Raw genomic sequence first — 21,125 nt, 5'->3', positions numbered from 1 at the left:
TCTCCTGCACCTTGACAGTAAAGCTGTCATCTACGTCATGACCTCCACCAACAAAAATATACTTCATCCATTCGAAATCGAACACTCTATAGAGAGTTTAGAGTGCATAGTCCTAGAGGAAATACTTTCAGACAGGTAAGACACCCGACATGGAGCGTCCTCGTTACCATGGAAACAGACCACAAGTCCTGGTGTTCCCAACGATGCTATATATGTACTGGATTATATGATAACCTTAAGTGACAAGCTTTCCATGACACCTTATCTCCATTGCATTCATTATTTTCTGTATTCTTTCTTGCCCTGATGAGTGAAGGTATCAGACTCACGTTGCCATGAGTGTCTTGAGAGGTTAGATCCCCGGCGAAAGCCTCTCACGATTAAATTATTTCGCCTTCAGATCAATTTCGCACTGTTTCCATGGTGTTTCAAGACAACGTGATATCAGTCCCGTGTGCAATCTTTTTCCATTTAATTCCAATGATCTGTGCTAAACACTTTTCGACCCTTCTCACCTTTTTTTGCTCCATTTATTATAAATTTCACCTCTTCACTTCCCTACCTGTTATGTAATATGTCTCTCTAAGTCTATTGGTCTGTTATACTAGGACTACATCCCTACTTAAGGGAGTTGTTTAGACAAAGCACACACACACACACACAAAAAAAAAAAAAAATTATATATATATATATATATATATATATATATATATATATATATATATATATATATATATATATATATATATATATATATATATATATATATATATATATATCTCAAGCCCGGAACCAGCATAAGCAGAAGACAAACTTTTCCGAACAATTAACTCTTGCATGTGGGTTGGTGCACATGTATGTCACACATTGTAATTATTGGAGTTTATGCTCTCACTTACCTTGGCTCTTTTGACTTTTTATGATAATTGAAACTTTTCTAAGACATTTCTTCTATAGTCTTTCAATCACAAACTAATGGTTTTTGAGCTAGGAAATTTTCAAATCATTTGGCTCACACAGAAGGGTTGTCATGGCGATCCTGTTGAGCTCGTATATCTTAACAGTTGACACTGCTGCTACCAGCTGATCTTCAGCACTAATATTGAATGCTCTCTAGGTTTGGTTAGGTTAGTTAGGTTTGGTTAGGTAATGCTTTCTTTACGATCTTACTTTTTTTTTCAGGGCTAGGTCAGGTTAGGTTAGATTTACTTAGTCAGATTTGGATTGGTTAGAGGTTTGGTTAGGTTACATTACTTAGGTTTGGTTTGGTTAGGTTACATTAGGTTTAACATTTTCTTAACAATTTACTTTTTTCTGGTTTGTTATGTTACACCATGAGAGCCCTTCCACATGAGCCAAAAAAATATTGAAAATTTCCTGGCTTGAAAACCATAGACTTGTGATGGAAAGATTATAGAAGAAACATGTCTTAGAAAAGTCTCGATTATTATAAAAACCCATAAAAAAAAATAAATAAAAATAAGTGACAGTATTAGCTCCAGTGTTACCTACACATTATAACAGATCCATTCTCTTCATGCACATGATAAAACCAGGTGTAGAATAAAACATCAAGCAGATACCCTAGAGACTGCCATATTCATGCCTCTGCAATGCTCTCCATTCATCCCTATTATAAGCAACCACTCTTCAATGCTCCATAGACAGCCCTTATACATCAAATGTTTTCTCCACAGATGCCTTCCATTTACACTATGTTAAATCTCATCTTCTTTTCTAAGTTTATGTTCCATGTTTGAGCAATATACAGTATATGCAATACATACAATACTATACAGTACTATAATGATAAATTTATCAATACATACATCTCTATAGAGCCTCCTCTTTGCACTCATTTCAAGTAATATATGTTCACCTAGATACTCTCTTCATTCCTCATCACTCTTTTCTTGCTTTGTTTATTTTAATATTTGCCTCCACACCTGTTCTGTCATGTGATCCTAGATACTTGAAAGTCTATTCTCCCAAGCAAGTTAGGATTCAAAACATCATTCATCCTTCTGCTATCTACTTTTCTTATGCAATTCATTATTGTATTCTTAGTTTCTTTAATGGCTAATTTCCTCCTTTCACACTCTTTTGGACTTATTTACTTGCTCTCCCTATCTCTCCTCTGAGTCATTTTCCAGTGCAGTATCATATTAAAAAAGAAGTGTATGCAAACTACACTCTATCATCAGCATTCTCTAGATTCAAACCTCTTCCTAACATTCTCATATTCACTTCCCTTACAATTCTAAACACTCAAAAAGCACCCTTATCTTTTCTAAGTACTTTTCTCACAGCAAATGCTCAGTATAGAGAAAGCCTTCCCTTCCAAACCCATATTGCTCTTCACAAATCATATTCTCTGTACTATCCCTAACCCTTTTTGATGATTAATTTACTAAACATCTTCCATGTAACACTCAAAAAGACTTGTATCCTGAAAACTAGCATATTTATATTTTTTCACTCCTATCTTTATATAAGAGGACTAACATGCACTGGCTCAGTCAGTTGGTACCATATTGCTGCTACAAACAATGTCCATTATAACAGTAGTAATAGCAGTTATTCAGAGAAGCAATATCATAATAAAAGACCCCAATCACCCATTGCACACATGTTACGAATTGTTACCATCTGGCAGAAGATGGAGATCTGTGCAGGGCCGAACATCTCGGTATAGGGAGTCGTATGTTCCATCTAGTATCAGGATATTGAATGGGAATCAACAGTTGTAAAAGAAGGCAGCACTCAGGGACATCAGCAATACTTTTAATGTTTTTAATATTTTAATGTGTTCTATTTTTGATAGTTTATGATTGAGAATTTAATAGATGTAACTGATAGTTTTAAGAATTTTTATACTTCTATATTTCTCTTTTATACTTTGGCAAGCACAAGACAAATTCTCTGTAAGAGCAATAAAGTATTATTATTATTATTATTATTTTATTATTAAATGCACAAATTTTCTAAACTAAAAAGATTTTTTTTTTTATTTCAGTTATTTATTTTCTTATCTATATCTATTTATTTATTCTTTTTTACCTATATTATTGTATTCATTATTGATTTATTTATACTTATTTATTATCTTTTAATCACTGATGTGTCATGACTTAGATGGGTGAGTTCCTGTGGCCACTTGATTCAGCTTGGGACGCAAGCAGCGCTGGAGGCAAAACGTGGAGGCCATGAACAAGTACAGCACACACTCACTCTTCACCATAAAGTAGGTACTAAACTGTCAAATGTCCTCAATATAAACACTGCTACCATTTATCCTCACTGCTCTGTGGTAACTACACCTATATTTTAGGAAGTGGAAATAGTGTGGCACCTGCTAACTGCTGAAACTTGGAGACTCCACCTCCTGCCTCTCCTGCTTGATCACAGTCAAGACACAATTCCCATCTCCTCCCTTCCCTTCATAATGGTGGTAAGTTATATGTATATTCTGTGCAGTGTATATCGGCAGAATGGACAGATTGCAGGCTAGTGTATAGGATGGTAATCTACTCAACTGAACACTAGTTTGCACAGTGAGAAGACTTGCATTTTTCAGTGACCAGAGAATTCTAACCATACTAAGATGGAATGAACCATACTAAGCAGATCTACTGAGAAGAATCAGACCAAATGTTTCCCACTGCTAGGACACAAAGCTACAGTGTCATGGAAGTGACAAGCTTAATAATGATTACTCTTAATTGTAGTAGTAGTAGTAGTAGTACGAGTATCTTGGCTATCACTGTCATTATTCTTTACATAAAAATTTTCATATGAGATGTCATCTCCAAAAACATGGATAAAATTAAAATGGATATCACTCACTGTGTATTCAAAGAAACCTGTGTTGTTATTTAGTTGGTACTTGTTTTTTTCAACTGCAGATTTTTGTGTCTACATATATGCCTTAATTGGTAATAATGATTATTGTAATAGAGTTTATTTACTCATTTTATTCTATAGTTGCATTCAGAAGTAGCAGCACTTGGCCTGATAGAAAATTTAGTTTTCCATGAAGAGTCTGCTGCAGCCTTGGAAGGACTTGTTCTGGATGTAATAGACTACAGTGTAAGGCAGCTGGTCCGGCTTGCTACCCATGCCCACACTCATCCAAACCAGACTCTCTATGGTCCTGATGAGAGCTACCATTCCATTTCTACCTCTAAAGAAAACAGTAAGTGAATAAAATTTTAGAATACTTTTATAGATCATGAGAGGAACCATGGATTTTTGTGGTATGCATAATTATTGTGATATGATGGCAGAATTCAGTTTCCCAGCCACACTTCACAATTCCTCTTTCATCATTGATATTACATAATTTTTGTCTTCACCATTGTCAGACAGACATTATATATGATAAATTGTCTTTTTTATATATTTTCTCTGTTGAAATATACAAGTACATTGCATGGTAAAATGATACTAAACTGATGACAAAATTAATAAAAAAAAATTTCTTACTTGTTGCTTAAACACATTCAGAATAATTCTGATTCATGATGTTGATATATGTGCTTATATATAAAACTATTTGCATGTTACATAAAAATTTGCATTGAGTAACTATTATATACGGTACAGGTTGAGAACCTTGGGGAAACATAAACAATTTGGAAACATCCAAAAAAATATATCTGAAAGGAAGAGGAAAAGGGTCAACATCCACATGTGACATAGTGCTCACATACTGTTCCATTATCAGTTTGACATACCATGCACATTGTGTGTCCTGTCAGGGGTTTAATGCCTGGCCATTCCCTCTCATGGCTACTAGTTTGATAAATTTCTCAACATTTCAGATCATCTCTCTCTCTCTCTCTCTCTCTCTCTCTCTCTCTCTCTCTCTCTCTCTCTCTCTCTCTCTCTCTCTCTCTCTCTCTCTCTCTCTCTCTCTCTCTCTCTCTCTCTCTCTCTCTCTCTCTCTCTCTCTCTCTCTCTCTCTCTCTCTCATCAAACTTTCATAGTAGCCATATTTCATCATGCAAAGCATAGTAAAACCCCATTTGCACAGTAAAGCTTGTCATTGTTCATACAAGCATTCTCTTTTCTTTCAGTACAATATCTAACATATTACTCAAATATCTGACACTGCTATAAAATAGTTATTGTCATAGGTAATTTTATCCAACTGTAATGTGTTTTAAGCTTGTTTAAGGCAGACCTAATTACCTAAGTAAGCTACACTGTTCAGTGATGCATTTCCAACTTATGATACCTGTGATACTTTTTATTTACAATTATGTAAGTGAAACAACACTATCAGAAGTAAAGCTTTGTGTATGTGTTCCAAAATTTGGATCACTTCTTGGGAAAATCACACATTAAAGTTTATTTGTATTTGTTATTATTATTATTATTATTATTATTATTATTATTATTATTATTATTATTATTATTATTATTATTATTATTATTATCATTATTATTATTTATTTTCAAGAAAAGCACCTCTTGGATTATCAAGTTCATCAGCCTTTCAGGAGTTCCACAATTTTCAGTCAGTGGAAATAGTGATAGGAACCACAGACTGACAGACTTAGACTGAATATTAATCTTTTTATTGCCTCTGAGGAGCCAGTAGACACCTGCCAAAATGATAATTACTCCTAGTGATGTCTAAAGCACTGGACCAGAGGGTGCTGTGAACTTATCGTTAACTCAGCTGTGACCTCACCAAACGTTTCCCTTTGTGTCTCACAACACAAGGAGGAAGTCACAGCCTACCCTCTAAAGACAACTCTCTTCCTTCACACAAAACTACTTGCACCTAACAACACACACCCACATGCACCCTTCACTCAAAATTAAAAATTAATATGGCAACTCCTACACCAGCCTCAGAGTCCCCATCTGGGGAGGGAACCACAAATGTCCCCTGGTCAGACTGCTCTTCTGGTATTGACCTTAAGTCTTGACATCCCCCTCAACTTTTCCTTCATTAACTCCTGCAACATTAGTGGTCTTAGATCTAATTTTCAATCTCCTCATTCACAATTTTTCAATTCCTCACTCTTTCTCTTGACCTAAACTTTCTAAACCTTGGTTTAATGCAGCCTGTTCTCATGCTATACATGATAGAGAGGTGGCCCACAAAAGGTACTTGAACATTCCATCACTTGAATCTCATGAGCTTTATATTTCTACCCAGAATCATGCCAAGTCTGTTCTCCAAGTAACCAAAAACTCCTTCATTAATAGAAAGTGTCAAAATCTTTCAAGATCTAACCCCCCCTCACAACTTCTGGCACCTTCCTAAAAACATCTCCAATAACTTTGCTTCTTTATCTTTCCCTCTTTTATTTCAACCTGATGACACCACTGTCATCTCATCTATTTCTAAAGCTGAACTCTTCACTTAAACCTTTGCTAAAAACTCTACCTTGGATGATTCAGGGCTTGTTCCTCCCTCTCCTCCACCCTCTGACTACTTCTAAAGCTGAACTCTTCACTTAAACCTTTGCTAAAAACTCTACCTTGGATGATTCAGGGCTTGTTCCTCCCTCTCCTCCACCCTCTGACTACTTCATGCTACCCATTAAGATCCTTCACAGTGATGTTTTCCGTGCCCTTGCTGGCCTAAACCCTCAGAAGGCTTATGGACCTGATGGGGTTCCTCCTATTGTTCTCCAAAACTGTGCCTCTGTGCTTGCACCTTGCCTAGTCAAACTCTTTCAACTCTGTGTATCAATATCTACCTTTCCTTTTTGCTGGAAATTTGCCTACATTCAACCTGTTCCTAAAAGGAGTGACTGTTCTAATCCCTCAGACTACTGTCTTATTGCTTTAATTTCCTGCCTATCTAAAGTTTTTGAATCTGTTCTCAACAGGAAGATTCTTACATCTACTACCTCAAAACCTTCTATCTGATCACCAGTATGGGTTCTGTCAAGGCCATTCTACTGGTGATCTTTTGACTTTCCTTACTGAGTCTTAGCCATCCTCTTTTAGAGATTTTGGTGAAAGTTTTGCTGTTGCCTTAAACATAAAAGTTTTTGATAGAGTCTGGCACAAAGCTTTCATTTCCAAACTATCCTCATATGACTTCTAACCTTTTCTCTGTAACTTCATCATAAGTTCCCTTTCTGACCATTTTATTGCTGCTGTGGTAGATGGTCACTGTTTCTCTCCTAAATCTATTAACAGTGTTGTTCCTCAGGGTTCTGTTCTTTCACTCACTCTCTTCTGTTTTAACCATAGATTCCATCCCTCTCACAGTTGCCACTGACTTGGTCAGTTTTCCCAGAATGCCACCTACATAATCTAGTGCAGGCCTCAACTATGGGTTTACAGGGTCCTGGACTCTTGCACCCTTAAACAGATGGTCACAACACCAAATTCACCCCCTTCCACAGCTGCCACTACCTTGGGTCTCCAAACTACCAACTGTGTAGCTTAATGTAGGGCTCAAACCTATTTTCACAGGGTCCTTCTGGTATCCTGTGGTGAATTAAACAAATGAGGTTACCAACCTGTTTCACCTCCCACAGGTAAGGGAATATTGCAACTGCTAAACAACTCCAATCAGCTGAGAAAGAATCACAAGCCACATTCTAGGAGTTACAGCTGCAACATGTGACAGACTTATATAAGGATTGTAATATTCTACGAGCTTCCACCCTCACAGAAACAGTACACAAAATCCACCCACACTCATAGAATATCACATCTCCTTCCGCAGAACAATACCATCTACAACTTCTTGGAAGACAGACCACTGCCACCCAAGAACAGCAAGGTCTGGAGGAGTAGACACTACTGCAGAATAGAGACACTATTATCCTCTAGGTCCAGAGTTCTTAACAGAACTCTGAATCCCAGTAGCATTTATAATACAACACATACTACATATGTGAGAACAAGCATCCCACAAATAAAGAAGAGAGAGTCACCCTGCTGCTTTCCAATACACCAATACCTGGCTCGTAACTGGGGAGTTGGTACACAGATATTTATCCAAGTTAAGAGGCACAGCAACGACTAGCAGACTTCTGGAGGCTTCTATCCTCCACCTATTATCATTAGGGGCATAATGCAGTAACTTACTCAAGTAATAGTTAATCAAACACGACTCCACTGATCTGTATCCCTCCATAGTCTCCTTGCCCCCCTTGCAGCCTCAATTTGTATGTCTTTCTCATTGGCTATTTAAACATCAACTGACTGTGGGAAAGCAATCCCACTACTCATCACAGGGACATAACTCATGAAAGGAGGGGAGGGGGAGGAACAAGGTGTGTAACCCACCCCACTTGCCCGCTTGCTCACTCACGCTAAGGCCCGGTTCACACCAGTCTGTTACTGTCACTGCTGTCACCGTCCATGATATCACAAACAGTGAGTTAGATGGGAATCAGGACCCTCAGCGATGATGGTCATCTTGCTGTCAGAGATTAAATAAATTCATCTTTTGACAATTGAACAGCAGTGGTGTTGCCCGCTATTGATGGTGTTGGATATCCCTGATATCATGAAAATGTGAAATATTACAGTAGTATTTGTACACAGAGAAAAAAATTATATATTATTATTATAATAAATATATTTTCATAAATAACTGTTGTTTGATGAATCTGGAAACATGGCAACACTGCTCACTATACACCCTCAGCACAGCTGATCCTGTGGTAAACACACAGCATTTTAGTATGTGCAGTGAGGACCAACTAGTATGCGGTAGGCTCCATGGAAGCTGTTTCTATCAGGCCTCATCTTTACCTCCATAAGGATCTTGTGCTCTCCTTGTAGTGGCTTCTCCAGCAGTAGTTGCTGTTCCCATACTGTCTGTCTCCTCCTTCATCTTGCTGGCCTAATTGGGCAGTCCTTTGGTTCTGAATTTTCCAACAATAAAAGAGCAGCAACGATCTGGAGATCCTCATGGTCCATCTTGCAGGACTGATGGGCTCACGTCACACTGTCACCCTGTGATGGAGCTCATCCCCTCCGAAGCCAACAGCCATCAAGTTTGTCACGTCATGGATGGTGACAGTGGTGGCAGTGCTGGGCTGGTGTGAACTGGGCCTAATTTGCACAATAGGGATGGTTAACTTTCAAAAATAATTGTGGTCAAACTATAAGTAAGTAAGTAAGTAAGTAAGTAAGTAAGTTTATTTGGATTATTCATGTGCATTACAGGCAGAGTACCACACCAGTTAATGTACATAGATTCTTCATCCAGGATAGCCTACTAAAGTTTAGCAACTTATTTCCAGTAGGGTCCCTTTTATGCAGCAAGATGGGGCGGGCAGCACAGGAATCACTATACACTTAACTCTGGTACACAGAAATACTAGACCCTAAAATTATTTGCCAACTGTATCCATAAAATTAAAATTTAAAATTACAATGTATTTTCACTATGACTATCATGGTTAATAATAAGTAAAATCATTTGACTCAGCAGCTCTTTCTTCATCTTGTAAATATTTCCTGAGAGATGTTTTGAACAGGTGTTTGGATTGTATGTTTTGTAAGTTTTTTGGTAATGAATTCCAGTCTTTAATGGCTGTATGATAAAAGGTATGTGCTGAGGGACCCTTTGCAATTGACATACCAAAGTTTAAATCATTGTTTCTAGTCCTAATTGTGTGGGTATTTGTTTTCCTATGGAAATGTTCTGCTAGATATGTTGGTCCTCTGTTGTTATGGATATTATGTGCATGGCTTAATTTTAATTTTTTAACCCTATTCTTGACACTAAGCATATTTACTTTTTCTCTCTCCACTTGTCCTATATGAGATCTAGGGTCTAAACCTAAAATAAATCTAATAATCTTGTTTTGAAAAATTTGTAGTTGTTTTTTGGATCTACTGCTCAGTCCAGAGTACCAAGAGGAACATGCTTAATCAAAGTGAGGGGCTGGATGCAATTGAATTACTTGGTAGGCCAGACAAACTCTTCAACTATATAATATATGGGATTCAAAATGAAAGAACAACTGGAACCAAGGGAATTTAAAATGGGAATGTCAACTTTGGATTTATATAGAACCTACAGTAACTTGCAATGTGCCCTGGCTACCCATTCAGGACGCACTCATGTCCCGTGGTTCCCTTCTCTCTCTCTCTCTCTCTCCTCTCTCTCTCTCTCTCTCTCTCTCTCTCTCTCTCTCTCTCTCTCTCTCTCTCTCTCTCTCTCTCTCTCTCTCTCTCTCTCTCTCTCCTCTCTCTCTCTCTCTCTCTCTCTCTCTCTCTCTCTCTCTCTCTCTCTCTCTCTCTCTCTCTCTCTCTCTCTCTCTCTCTCTCTCTCTCTCTCTCTCTCTCTCTCTCATCTTTCTTCTCACTTTCTAATAATTTATGCAGCACATAACATTTATTATTCATGAATGATCTTCTAAACCAAACTTCTTGTCCTATCCACTCCTACAGTCATGGTACCACCCTGCAATCTTCCACATTTTTTCTTAGATGTCCAACCCTTCAGGAAGTAAATAGTTCACAAAGGAAAGGCACAGAATGCCTGACTTTGGATCTCTCTAAAATTTCTAATTGGGGCAGAACAAACTTAGTACTGTTCAGTGCCTCAAAAACTCAATTCCTCTATCTATCATCTCAACACAACCTTTCAGACAACTATGCCCTCTTCTTCAATGACACTCAATTGTCCCACTCTTCTACATTGAGCATCTTCGGTCTGTCCTTTACTTATGATACTTATGATCTAAACTGGAAACCTCACATCTCATCTCTAACTAAAACAGCATCAGTGAAGGTAGGTGTTCTGAGTCATCTCCATCAGTTTTTCTCATGTCCCCCCCCCCAAAAAAAAAAAAATAAATAAATAAAATAACTCTGTACAGGGTCCTTATTCATCCATGTATGGAGTATGCTTCACATGTAAAGGGAGGGGGTGGTTTCCACTCATACTACTCTTTTACACAGAGTGGAATCAAAAGTTTTTAGTCTTATCAACTCCACTCCTCTAACTGTCTTTAGCCTCTTTCTCACCACCGCAATGCTGCATCTCTTGTCATCTTCTACCACTATTTTCATGTCAAGTGCTCTTCTGATCTTGCTAACTGCATGCCTCCCCCTCCTCCCACTGCCTTGCTGCACAAGACTTTCTGCTTTCTCTCACTCCTATTCTGTCCACCTCTAATGCAAGAGTTAACCAGTTCTCTCAATCATTCATCCCTTTCTCTGGTAAACTCTGGAATTCCTTGCCTGCTTATGTATTTCCACCTTCCTGTGATGAACTCTTTCAAGAGGGAGGTTTCAAGACACTTATCTTGAAAAATTTTTTTACTATCATTTTCAGCTCTGTTTGGGACTGTGCATATAATCCCAGAGTGCATCTTTTTAAGTAAGGCAATCTGACTTATCAGAAAGGTTCATTGAGTGAGAAAAGGATTGAGAATCACTGATCTAGCATATGTCTCCATTCTCTTGAGGTGCTTCATTTGCTATGTGTAAACATTTATTGGCATTAGGAAAAGCCTATGTCATATCACCAAATTACAAAACTTGTACAATGTTTACAATTGCAAGATGTGATTGATTGAGACAGGTTTCATTGTAAATTTCATGTGTATCTGGACAGCAAGAGGCAACATGAGCTACCAAAGACATGACCTTAAACTCATCTTGAACAAAATGCTGTCCTCCAACCCATCTTAACCTACGGTTCACACTCTTTCCTACTACCCTTCAGTTCCTGCAGCTATTTGGATCTTTTGAAAAAAGTACAAGTAGGTTTATTGGTAATTTTTCTTTTTACCAGCAGATGACAGAGGTGAATATAGCAAGAAGGCAAAGGATAATGATCTTAGTGAAAAAAGGGAGAATGACCACCAGAAAACCCTGAAAAATATTAGAAACCCAGATGGAAGTGAATCAAATATACAGCAGGAAGTGACCAGGGAGGAGCGCAGGGCAGGACTGGTGTTAGGGGCAAAAGCAGTGACTGTACTGCATCTCTTGGCTGGATGCCGAAAGCACCTTCCCCTCTGTGCCACCACAACGCTTGATGAACACACATGATGTGCCACAACTTCTGGCTACATTGTTATATATGGAGCCATGGAAAACATACCACAAAGATGTTGTGCATATATTTGAAGACAGTGAATGGCAGAAGAGAACTGCAAAGGCTCCACCACTTTCTCATACTGAATGTCAAATGTGGGCCACACTTCAAATATTGCTTTTTGATTCTGACTCTATCAATATGTATGAAATTAATACTGCACGAAGAAATGTGCTCTTAAAATTACGTGGCCATCTAGATGAAGCAGCCTTATCCCAGGTCCCCTCCTTGGAACACATTGCACGGTGGCTTGCCACTCTTGCCATCACTGCCCCCACAACAGGCACACCCACCACCCCTTATCACTACTCTCCCACAAGTAAGTAGATTATTTTATTAAACACTGTATAACATTAGAAAATGTAATATCTTTTATTGTAATTGTATATGTTTTTCTTTTTAAAATATTTACCACATCTTATCAGCTTGACACACACTCTCTCTCTCTCTCTCTCTCTCTCTCTCTCTCTCTCTCTCTCTCTCTCTCTCTCTCTCTCTCTCTCTCTCTCTCTCTCTCTCTCTCTCTCTCTCTCTCTCTCTCTCTCTCTCTCTCTCTCTCTCTCTCTCTCTCTCTCTCATTCTTAAGGAAACCAATACATGTAAACCTTACTCTGTTTCAACATTTACATAGCTGAGCGAAGGAGTAGCAGGTACATGGGATGGCCGCTGGGAAGAGTTATCACTGCAACTAGCCTCATACTTTCTTAAACCCACAACCAAGTGCCTGCAGGCATTGGCATCCACCATGGCAGCTGCCTGGGACTTGGATGTCCTAGAGGAGCTGCTACCTCACCCTCCAATATGTACCTCCTGTGGTGGTCCTGCAAGCCAAAGGTGCTCCCGATGCCACAATCAGTGGTATTGCCACAGGTCAGTTTTAATCTTATATGTTGGTCTTTATTTATATATATATATATATATATATATATATATATATATATATATATATATATATATATATATATATATATATATATATATATATATATATATGTAACATGAATTTCTGTGGATATTGGTAGAGGCGAAAGTACAGGTTATTTTAAGTAGAAAATATTCTACTCATATGCATTTTGAGGCATTGCTTAGCTGTGGGATGAAATTTGATTGTGGCTGGGCGACAACAGCCAGCCTGTTATCTTAGCAGGACGTGTTGACACAGGATGTCCAATGGTAAAATTGTAAGTTATTCAGTCATCATTTCTACAAATTTTGGGGCGTTACAGTATCCCATAATGAGATGAGTAGTATTGACAGACATGTGATTTACCGATAGACATTGCACAATGATAGCATGGCTGTAATTAATGACAAATAAAATAATAGCCTATGTGACACCTTGCCTGCCCTAGCAAGGAAGGGAAGGGATTGATGCTAGCAGCAAATCAGCTGGTTGCTTGCAGTTGCTCACAGTTTCATGCCAAGATGGTGACAATGAATACATTTAGATTGTACTGTATGATTTTGACAGAAAAAAACAGTTGAAAATGCCACACACTTACAGTAAGGAGGAGTGTGTAGACATGGTGTTTCTGCAACATAAACACCTGTCTGGCCCTACCATTGAATCTGTCGCCTGCCCACACTCAAATTTCATCCCACAGCCAAACAACACCTCACAATGCATATGTGTATTGAACATTTTCCACTTAGAATAAAATGTACTTTCACCTCTAGCAATATCCACAGAAACTCATGTTACACCATATATATATATATATATATATATATATATATATATATATATATATATATATATATATATATATATATATATATATATATATATATATATATATATATATGGTGTCCCATAAGTTAAGGTACATGCTTCAGGATTTGGTAGTTCAAGTAATTCTAAATCAGAAATACTCTCTACATCTATGGTGTGTTTTGGTTTATTTTGCATGAAATTAACATGTAAGTTGTGTGTTGCCAGAACCACTCACCTGGGTGGGCCTCTGCCTCCTTTCTTCCCTCCCTGGTTCCATGTTTTTTGTGTACAATCTACACAGTGAAAGCCTTACAGGAAATAGTTAGCAAATGACATTATATGTGTCAGTGAAGAAAATGTACAGGTAATACAGTGTAACAGCAGTTGTTAAGTGCTACTTTTAAACACATAGCAACTCAGCAGCTTCTTAACAACTGCCTGGTGATCCCACCACTCCTGTAAATGTCCCTTTAGATTATTTTATATTTTTCTAAGTGATGTCAAATTGTGCTGTGTTCCATGAATTTTGCCTTATCTGGGTGTCTTCTGTGTGGGTACCTGCACCTGTATTCTGCTATTGCAGCCATGGCATTCCCATCACAGAATGAATATCATGTCATGAATATCATGTCTGAATACTCAATGTTACTTTATGTGAAAGGCATCTTCACCATAGCAGAAAGATGCACTTTGGCAGTCAGTTGATTGACAAGTTCTGTCTCTTTGGTGTCAAGATGCCAACAGTTAAGTGTTGAGGGGGTGACATTTGCAGTGAGTTGTCATGTATTTTTAAAAAGTAGCACTTAATAACCACTGTATTGCTGTTGCCAGTGCATTTTCTTCACTGACACAAATAAAAACTTATGTCATTTGCTGTTTCCTTTAAGGGTTTGACTGTTTAGATTGTACACAAAAAAATTGATCACTTAATGCCATGCAGCACCACTCGAGTACGTAATGAGCTGAGGAAGGCAAGCAGTTCCTGCAACACACAACTTGCATGTCAATTTCTTGCAAAATAAAGTAAGACACAGCACATGTGTATAGAGCATTTTGAACTTAGAATTAGGTAACAACTAATATATTTATGGGAAATTGTGTGATGTGGCAGTGTAGCTAATGGGGCTCAACCAATACCTTAATGTATAGGTCTGTTTAACTAGAAATGAGGGTGGTTGCAAATTCATGATAGAATATATATATATATATATATATATATATATATATATATATATATATATATATATATATATATATATATATATATATATATATATATATATATATATATATATATATATATATATATATATATGCACACTTATACCTTGGTACTATGGACCTTGCTTTAATGGATTTAGGAAGCAGTGGACAAAATTTAGAGCAGCCAACTCAATTTGAAAGTCTCACTCACTAGGGAGGGATTTGTGGCAGTGCTGGATAGGAGCCGCTGCTTCAGGAACTGACCGCTTGTTGCAGGTGGTCACTTTGTTTACATCAGTGTAACATGTGTAGCTCATTGCTCCATGGCTTTTGCTGTTTTTATGTGTTGTGTTTGAATTATCATAATTTTCTATAACCATGCCAGCTGGAGGAAAAATAGAAAAGACAGCCATTGAGTGACCTTGACACGGTGTGCTCTCTCTCTCTCTCTCTCTCTCTCTCTCTCTCTCTCTCTCTCTCTCTCTCTCTCTCTCTCTCTCTCTCTCTCTCTCTCTCTCTCTCTCTCTCTCTCTCTCTCTTTCCATTTATGTTTGTTATATCAAGCTGCACAGCTATTTCATCATCTTCATTCCTTTACTGATTTTTCATATTAATAAAGACAATAAATAGGCATTTTAGAGGTAGCATCAATATAATGCGGATTTTAGCACTTCACAGTTGCATTTGGAACATAACCCTGTAAAAAACTGGGGTTTCACTGTACTGTATTTATTCTTCTGTCTTTCATAATGTAATTGTTGATATTAGCCACTCCTAACATAACCTAACACTTAGTGTTGGTACCTACGGACAGTCGGCTTCATCAGGCCGCTGTTCTCCCCTTTTAGTCCATAGTACCGAGGTATGAGTGTATATATATATATATATATATATATATATATATATATATATATATATATATATATATATATATATATATATATATATATATATATATATATATATTAGGGTACACAATAACAAACATGATTTGTTCCAATTTAGCATTTGTTATGGAAAATGTGCATTGTGGTGACTGAAGACACTAGGGAAAAAATTAATTGGTTCCAGGGAACCAAAAAATAATATAAAGAAGTTCCACAATTAAAAAAAAAAAATTACAACAAAATGAGCACATTTGCACAACTACATGTGAGATAAAACACCAAGTATATACAGGATCCTCCCAAGTTTCTCGCCTAATCCTAAATTCTTACCATCCCAAGTTTCACCCATTATCAATCCGAGTTTTGTGCTGCTTTGAAAAGTGTCCATCACATTTACTTACTGTCTGGGTCACACATATACATACAGTAAATCCCCCATAAGTTGGATATATATATATATATATATATATATATATATATATATATATATATATATATATATATATATATATATATATATATATATATATATATATATATATATATATATATATATATATATATATATATATATATATATATATATATATATATATATATATATATATATCTCTCTCTCTCTCTCTCTCTCTCTCTCTCTCTCTCTCTCTCTCTCTCTCTCTCTCTCTCTCTCTCTCTCTCTCTCTCTCTCTGGAAGTAAGAACAATCCTAAGGATTGCTAAATAGAATGAGACTGATTGGGAATGAAAATGGGATTACATATACAAGTGAGAAAGGATGAAGTGAAAAGGACATAAAATGAATGAGAGAGAGAGAGAGAGAGAGAGAGAGAGAGAGAGAGAGAGAGAGAGAGAGAGAGAGAGAGAGAGAGAGAGAGATTTCACTCCCTAGTCCCTTATCTCTGAAAGATAAGGAGGAGAGGAGGTGAGAGGGAGGGAGGATTGAGACAAGATGAAAGAAAGGAGAGGGAAGGAAAAAAAAGGGAGGAAGGGACAGGTGGCAGATAGGTGAGCAGCAGCTCGCACAGCTGGTGAATTATTCTTGTGAGTTTTACTTTGTTATTCCAATTAAATTTTTATCAAGATTTCACTGCTCGCACAAATGGCAAGTTCTTCTTGCCAATTTTGGTTCATTATTCCAATGAAATATTTATTAAAATTCCAGTGCTTGCACAAGTGGTAAGTTCATTATGCCAGTTTTGGTTTGTTATTCTGATTAAATTTTTTTTTTTTTATTTCAGTGTGTTATTGCACTTGTATGTTATAATGACTGTGCATTGTTGTGTACCATACTATATATATATATATATATATATATATATATATATATATATATATATATATATATATATATATATATATATATATATATATATATATATATATATATCATACAATTTAATTACAGCTTTTCTTTCTTCACAGGAAGTGTCAAGTCAAAGACTGGCCTCAGCACAAAAAACTGTGTGACCTTTTACTAACTAGCCATAGCAAAACTGACAATATACAGGAACACTTTGCCTCCTCAAAGAAGTAATATTCTTCATAATGATGTGATTATATGGGAAAAAATGGTAAGAAGCTAAATAAACTAAATACTAAAGATGTAAGATTATACAACGCCCATCAGACAATTCACATTCTGCATAAATTATTTGTTGTTAATATTCACAATTTTAGGTTTAGAATATTTCACCCAGAACATCTCTGCTCCGTATGACACATTTTCTAAGATCATGTGATTGTTTTTATGTATTTACTCTTTTTTCTTTGTGATGATTTTTTATTTTTCATGTATAAATCTATAGCATTGTTTCTAAAAACAAAAAATTAATTTGTTTTAATTTCATGCATTAATAATTAAGATTTTCATGTTTTAGTGAATTTGTCATTGCAGTCCAGAAACCATATATCCCAGCTAGGACAACTTCACATCTCAAACCAAATACTATATCTCAAGGTGTTTGATGCTGCTTTACAATCTGGAAATACATGATAGAAACCAAAGCTTGGAATAAGTACATAATTGGAGGCATCAAATAGTTTTGCTAACTTTACTTCACATCAAAGTGACATTACAAAAAAAAATATTTGTAAAGGTCTTTAATTTTGGAAAAGCTTTTCAAGATATATCAGTAGAATATCTTAAAAACTTTCTAATACCAAAATCAAGGTTGTATCTATTGAATCTCAAGTAAATAATATGCTTGTTAGAAAATCTTGAAGCATATATATATATATATATATATATATATATATATATATATATATATATATATATATATATATATATATATATATATATATATATATATATATAGACACACACACACACACACACACACACACACACACACACACACACACACACACACACACACACACACACACACACACACACACAAACTACCAAAGTACAGTGAACATTTCACAGATTTATAAAGAAATATAAAGATCCAAACTATATGCAATAAAATTGGTAGCAGCCTCACAGAAGTATGTAAGAGCATATGATGTACAGCACTGAATATGTAAAATTTACACACACCTTAATCTTAAGTGATATCAATGATGAGCACAGTGAAAGAGGTTGCCAAACAGATGTATCAGAGGAGAGATAGTATTATGGCTGCTAGAATACAGCATTAGACTGTGTTCTGATCCTGGTTGGGAAATGAAACCAATGTAATGAAAAAGGTGCAGTCTTGTTTTTTTTTTTTTATTGAAAATAATGTGAATGATAAATTATTTTTGTTTCAATATAGGATTGCATTACTGTAATATATTATTTCAGCCTAGGCCTGTTGCATAATTTGTGTATATACAAAATTCAGGATTACTGTTAATTCTAACAATAGAAAAGTTATTTTTTTCAACTAATGTAAAAAAAAAAAGACTAAAATTTACAGGTAATCACATTTACCTTGTGCAGTAGCCCTAATTCTCTCCCTTGCTGCCATTTTTTTTTCCTGAAGCTATTGCCAAGGACTGTAATCTGCTGATAGTATTGCAATCACTACACCATTAAATTTATCTTTGCCGAACTGAGGTATGCTCACATGTTTTAAAATCAGTGTCAAGGTACTAGACAGAAATTTAGGTGAAGGTGAGAATGAGGTATGTAAATTGAATTAACTTCATTGTGAACTGTAATGACAACCTTACCGTTCTAAAGGATATGTACTACATCACTATGATTTACTTACTTGCTTTACCAGATGTCATGTAATAATTTACCAATAGATCTCTGGAATGAGATTTATCAAGCCTTGTGAGTGCTAACAAGAATTTGTGAGAAGCCATATGACACACTTTATTTGATAAAACATGCAAGCATTTTAGGTGGTGAGAGGTAGCACTGGGACTTGTGAATTTCTCACAAACACTTGGGAGAATCAAGATAGCTGACCAACAATGACTCCACATTAGTTAACAGTGAAATTTTCCCAATAAGATGATGCTGAATTTTAGAACAGGTATAAAGTGGACTGTGGTGTCTGACATCCACATTTTTTTTTAGAGGGAGATGTGTAATTTTCTTAGGTGCAGCTGTGATGGTATTTCTTAACTGTTCTCTTTTCACTAAAGTGGTCTGTATCTTATAATACATTATGTTGCATTTTATACAGTGTTAGTCTGTGCTGATCTGTTTTGTTGTTGGAGTTCATGAAAAATTAGGGTCCAATATCAAATCATGTTTTACTGATTTGTGGGTCACTGTTATTGCTAACCAAAGGAATGTCATCTAGTCAACCAGTAAATTAGCTTAATAATACTCAATGCTCAAGTGATTAACTTGGTCTTGTTTTACAGTTCAATTAACCATTTTTTCTACAGTTGTCAAGTGGTCATCCACTAAGTGCCATCAACCCTATCTTTGAAATGTAAATGCATCAGGGAGTAATGGGAAGCAGTATGAGCCTATACTAGTGCTATACAGGGAATCTTGTGTAAATCTCCATAGTTGGGAGTTAACCACTCAACTTTCCAAAAAATAGGTCTCAGGTTCATTATACAAGTCTCCCTAAACAAGGGCTATGAACACTGTGGGTAAAAAATAAAATAATGTTATAAAGTATAAATAAAATTCTGCACTTTTGTCTGGACTAAAAGAAGAGTCAAACCATTAATTGCTGTAAATTGGTGGCATACCTGTAATTATTTCTTCAATTTTAAAATCCTTCTTTTTCTTATCCTCAAATAATTTTGGTTGTTAAAGGTATTGATCAATAATTCAAATATTCTGTTCAATATTAACACCAAATAAGTGTACAAAGTTTACAAAATCATCATCATGAATTTAGAATGATTTAAATTAAATTACTTCATCAAAACAGCTGTCTTTTCTTTATTTTTTATATTTTATAATAGAATAGACTAGTTTTAGTCAGTATATTTTTAACTTGTTACGTTGACTAAGAATGATATTTACAGATAAATGAAAGTTATGTCAAATCAAAAGCTTTTATTCAACATGGTTAAATAGAGATTAAATAATTACTAGGGAGGCAAGTAAATACTGTTATATGAAACAAAAGTAACATACCAACAATACAAAAAAAGCACAACTCAGAAGCTGTGAATACCTAAAATCAGCAACTATCATGCTAAACTTTTAGGAATGTGAAGGTTACATATGGAAATTAATACATAGCCATAGCATATATACATGGAAATCTCAGGTATTCAACAACAAATGTCTGAGCTGACAAAACATGTGTGCATATTTTATTACTTTTCATCATCATTTAACATGTATATATACAACTGGCAGTTTCCCAATATGTGGGGTGATACTAAAAAAAAAAAAAAAAAAAAAAAAAAAAAAAAAATATATATATATATATATATATATATATATATATATATATATATATATATATATATATATATATATATATATATATATATATATATATATATATATATATATATATATATATATATCAATTTATACATAAATACCTAAAGTTCAATGTATAATTTCATCTTCAGCACCCTCATTCACACAGTTTAATTTTATTACCTTTGTTGATAGTTGAAATATAAAGCTTAAAAAATCAAACAATAAGGTTAATTTATGGCTTTATCAATAACCACTGACCTTGATGCATCTATCTGTTACTGAAATTACATTAAGTATATTTTTTTTATTGTGTGCTGTGTACTGTTGTAATACTGTAGGCACTAACTTTCCATGCAAATATTCACATGTGAAATTCATGACAAAAGAGCTTTATTATTCAACCTGTGGTATGTATTACAAACTAGTAAAC

General features: G+C 35.6%; 2 protein-coding genes across 5 annotated transcripts; both read left to right on the top strand.

Annotated features, from left to right (window-relative positions):
* LOC135102041 (uncharacterized) lies at window positions 1-12,108 on the top strand. 3 transcript variants are annotated; one of them, XM_064006692.1, is made up of 5 exons: window positions 1-135; window positions 3,136-3,244; window positions 3,332-3,451; window positions 3,985-4,195; window positions 11,744-12,108. In XM_064006692.1, the coding sequence occupies exons 1-5, from the start codon at window positions 38-40 to the stop codon at window positions 11,998-12,000; spliced, it is 795 nt and encodes a 264-aa protein (XP_063862762.1). In that variant the 5' UTR covers window positions 1-37; the 3' UTR covers window positions 12,001-12,108. The 3 variants fall into 3 exon arrangements, with proteins under 3 accessions (XP_063862762.1, XP_063862761.1, XP_063862763.1); XM_064006691.1 differs by having other exon boundaries at window positions 11,741-12,108; XM_064006693.1 differs by lacking the exon at window positions 11,744-12,108 and adding an exon at window positions 7,703-7,841.
* On the top strand, window positions 12,032-17,559 carry LOC135102044 (zinc finger MYND domain-containing protein 10-like). 2 transcript variants are annotated; one of them, XM_064006696.1, is made up of 3 exons: window positions 12,032-12,365; window positions 12,768-12,916; window positions 17,275-17,559. In XM_064006696.1, exons 1-3 carry the CDS (start codon window positions 12,032-12,034, stop codon window positions 17,317-17,319), a joined length of 528 nt encoding a protein of 175 aa, XP_063862766.1. In that variant the 3' UTR covers window positions 17,320-17,559. The 2 variants fall into 2 exon arrangements, with proteins under 2 accessions (XP_063862766.1, XP_063862767.1); XM_064006697.1 differs by having other exon boundaries at window positions 12,224-12,365; window positions 12,678-12,916.
* Window positions 17,560-21,125: the final 3,566 nt, after the last annotated feature.

Source organism: Scylla paramamosain, chromosome 7, assembly GCF_035594125.1.
Source record: "Scylla paramamosain isolate STU-SP2022 chromosome 7, ASM3559412v1, whole genome shotgun sequence".
In the NCBI taxonomy this organism is placed as follows: Eukaryota; Metazoa; Arthropoda; class Malacostraca; order Decapoda; family Portunidae; genus Scylla; species Scylla paramamosain.
The sequence above is the reverse complement of the archived record's forward strand: the minus strand, read 5'-3'. Positions and strand labels throughout refer to the sequence as shown.

Coding starts and splice junctions, on each gene's coding strand:
- LOC135102041 (XM_064006691.1), top strand. CDS start 38: ATGACCTCCACCAACAAAAATATACTTCATCCATTCGAAATCGAACAC. Junction 136..3,135: donor GAGGAAATACTTTCAGACAG/GTAAGACACCCG, acceptor GTCATGACTTAG/ATGGGTGAGTTCCTGTGGCC. Junction 4,196..11,740: donor TTCTACCTCTAAAGAAAACA/GTAAGTGAATAA, acceptor TCTTTTTACCAG/CAGATGACAGAGGTGAATAT.
- LOC135102044 (XM_064006696.1), top strand. CDS start 12,032: ATGGAGCCATGGAAAACATACCACAAAGATGTTGTGCATATATTTGAA. Junction 12,366..12,767: donor TTATCACTACTCTCCCACAA/GTAAGTAGATTA, acceptor CCCACAACCAAG/TGCCTGCAGGCATTGGCATC. Junction 12,917..17,274: donor AATCAGTGGTATTGCCACAG/GTCAGTTTTAAT, acceptor CTTTCTTCACAG/GAAGTGTCAAGTCAAAGACT.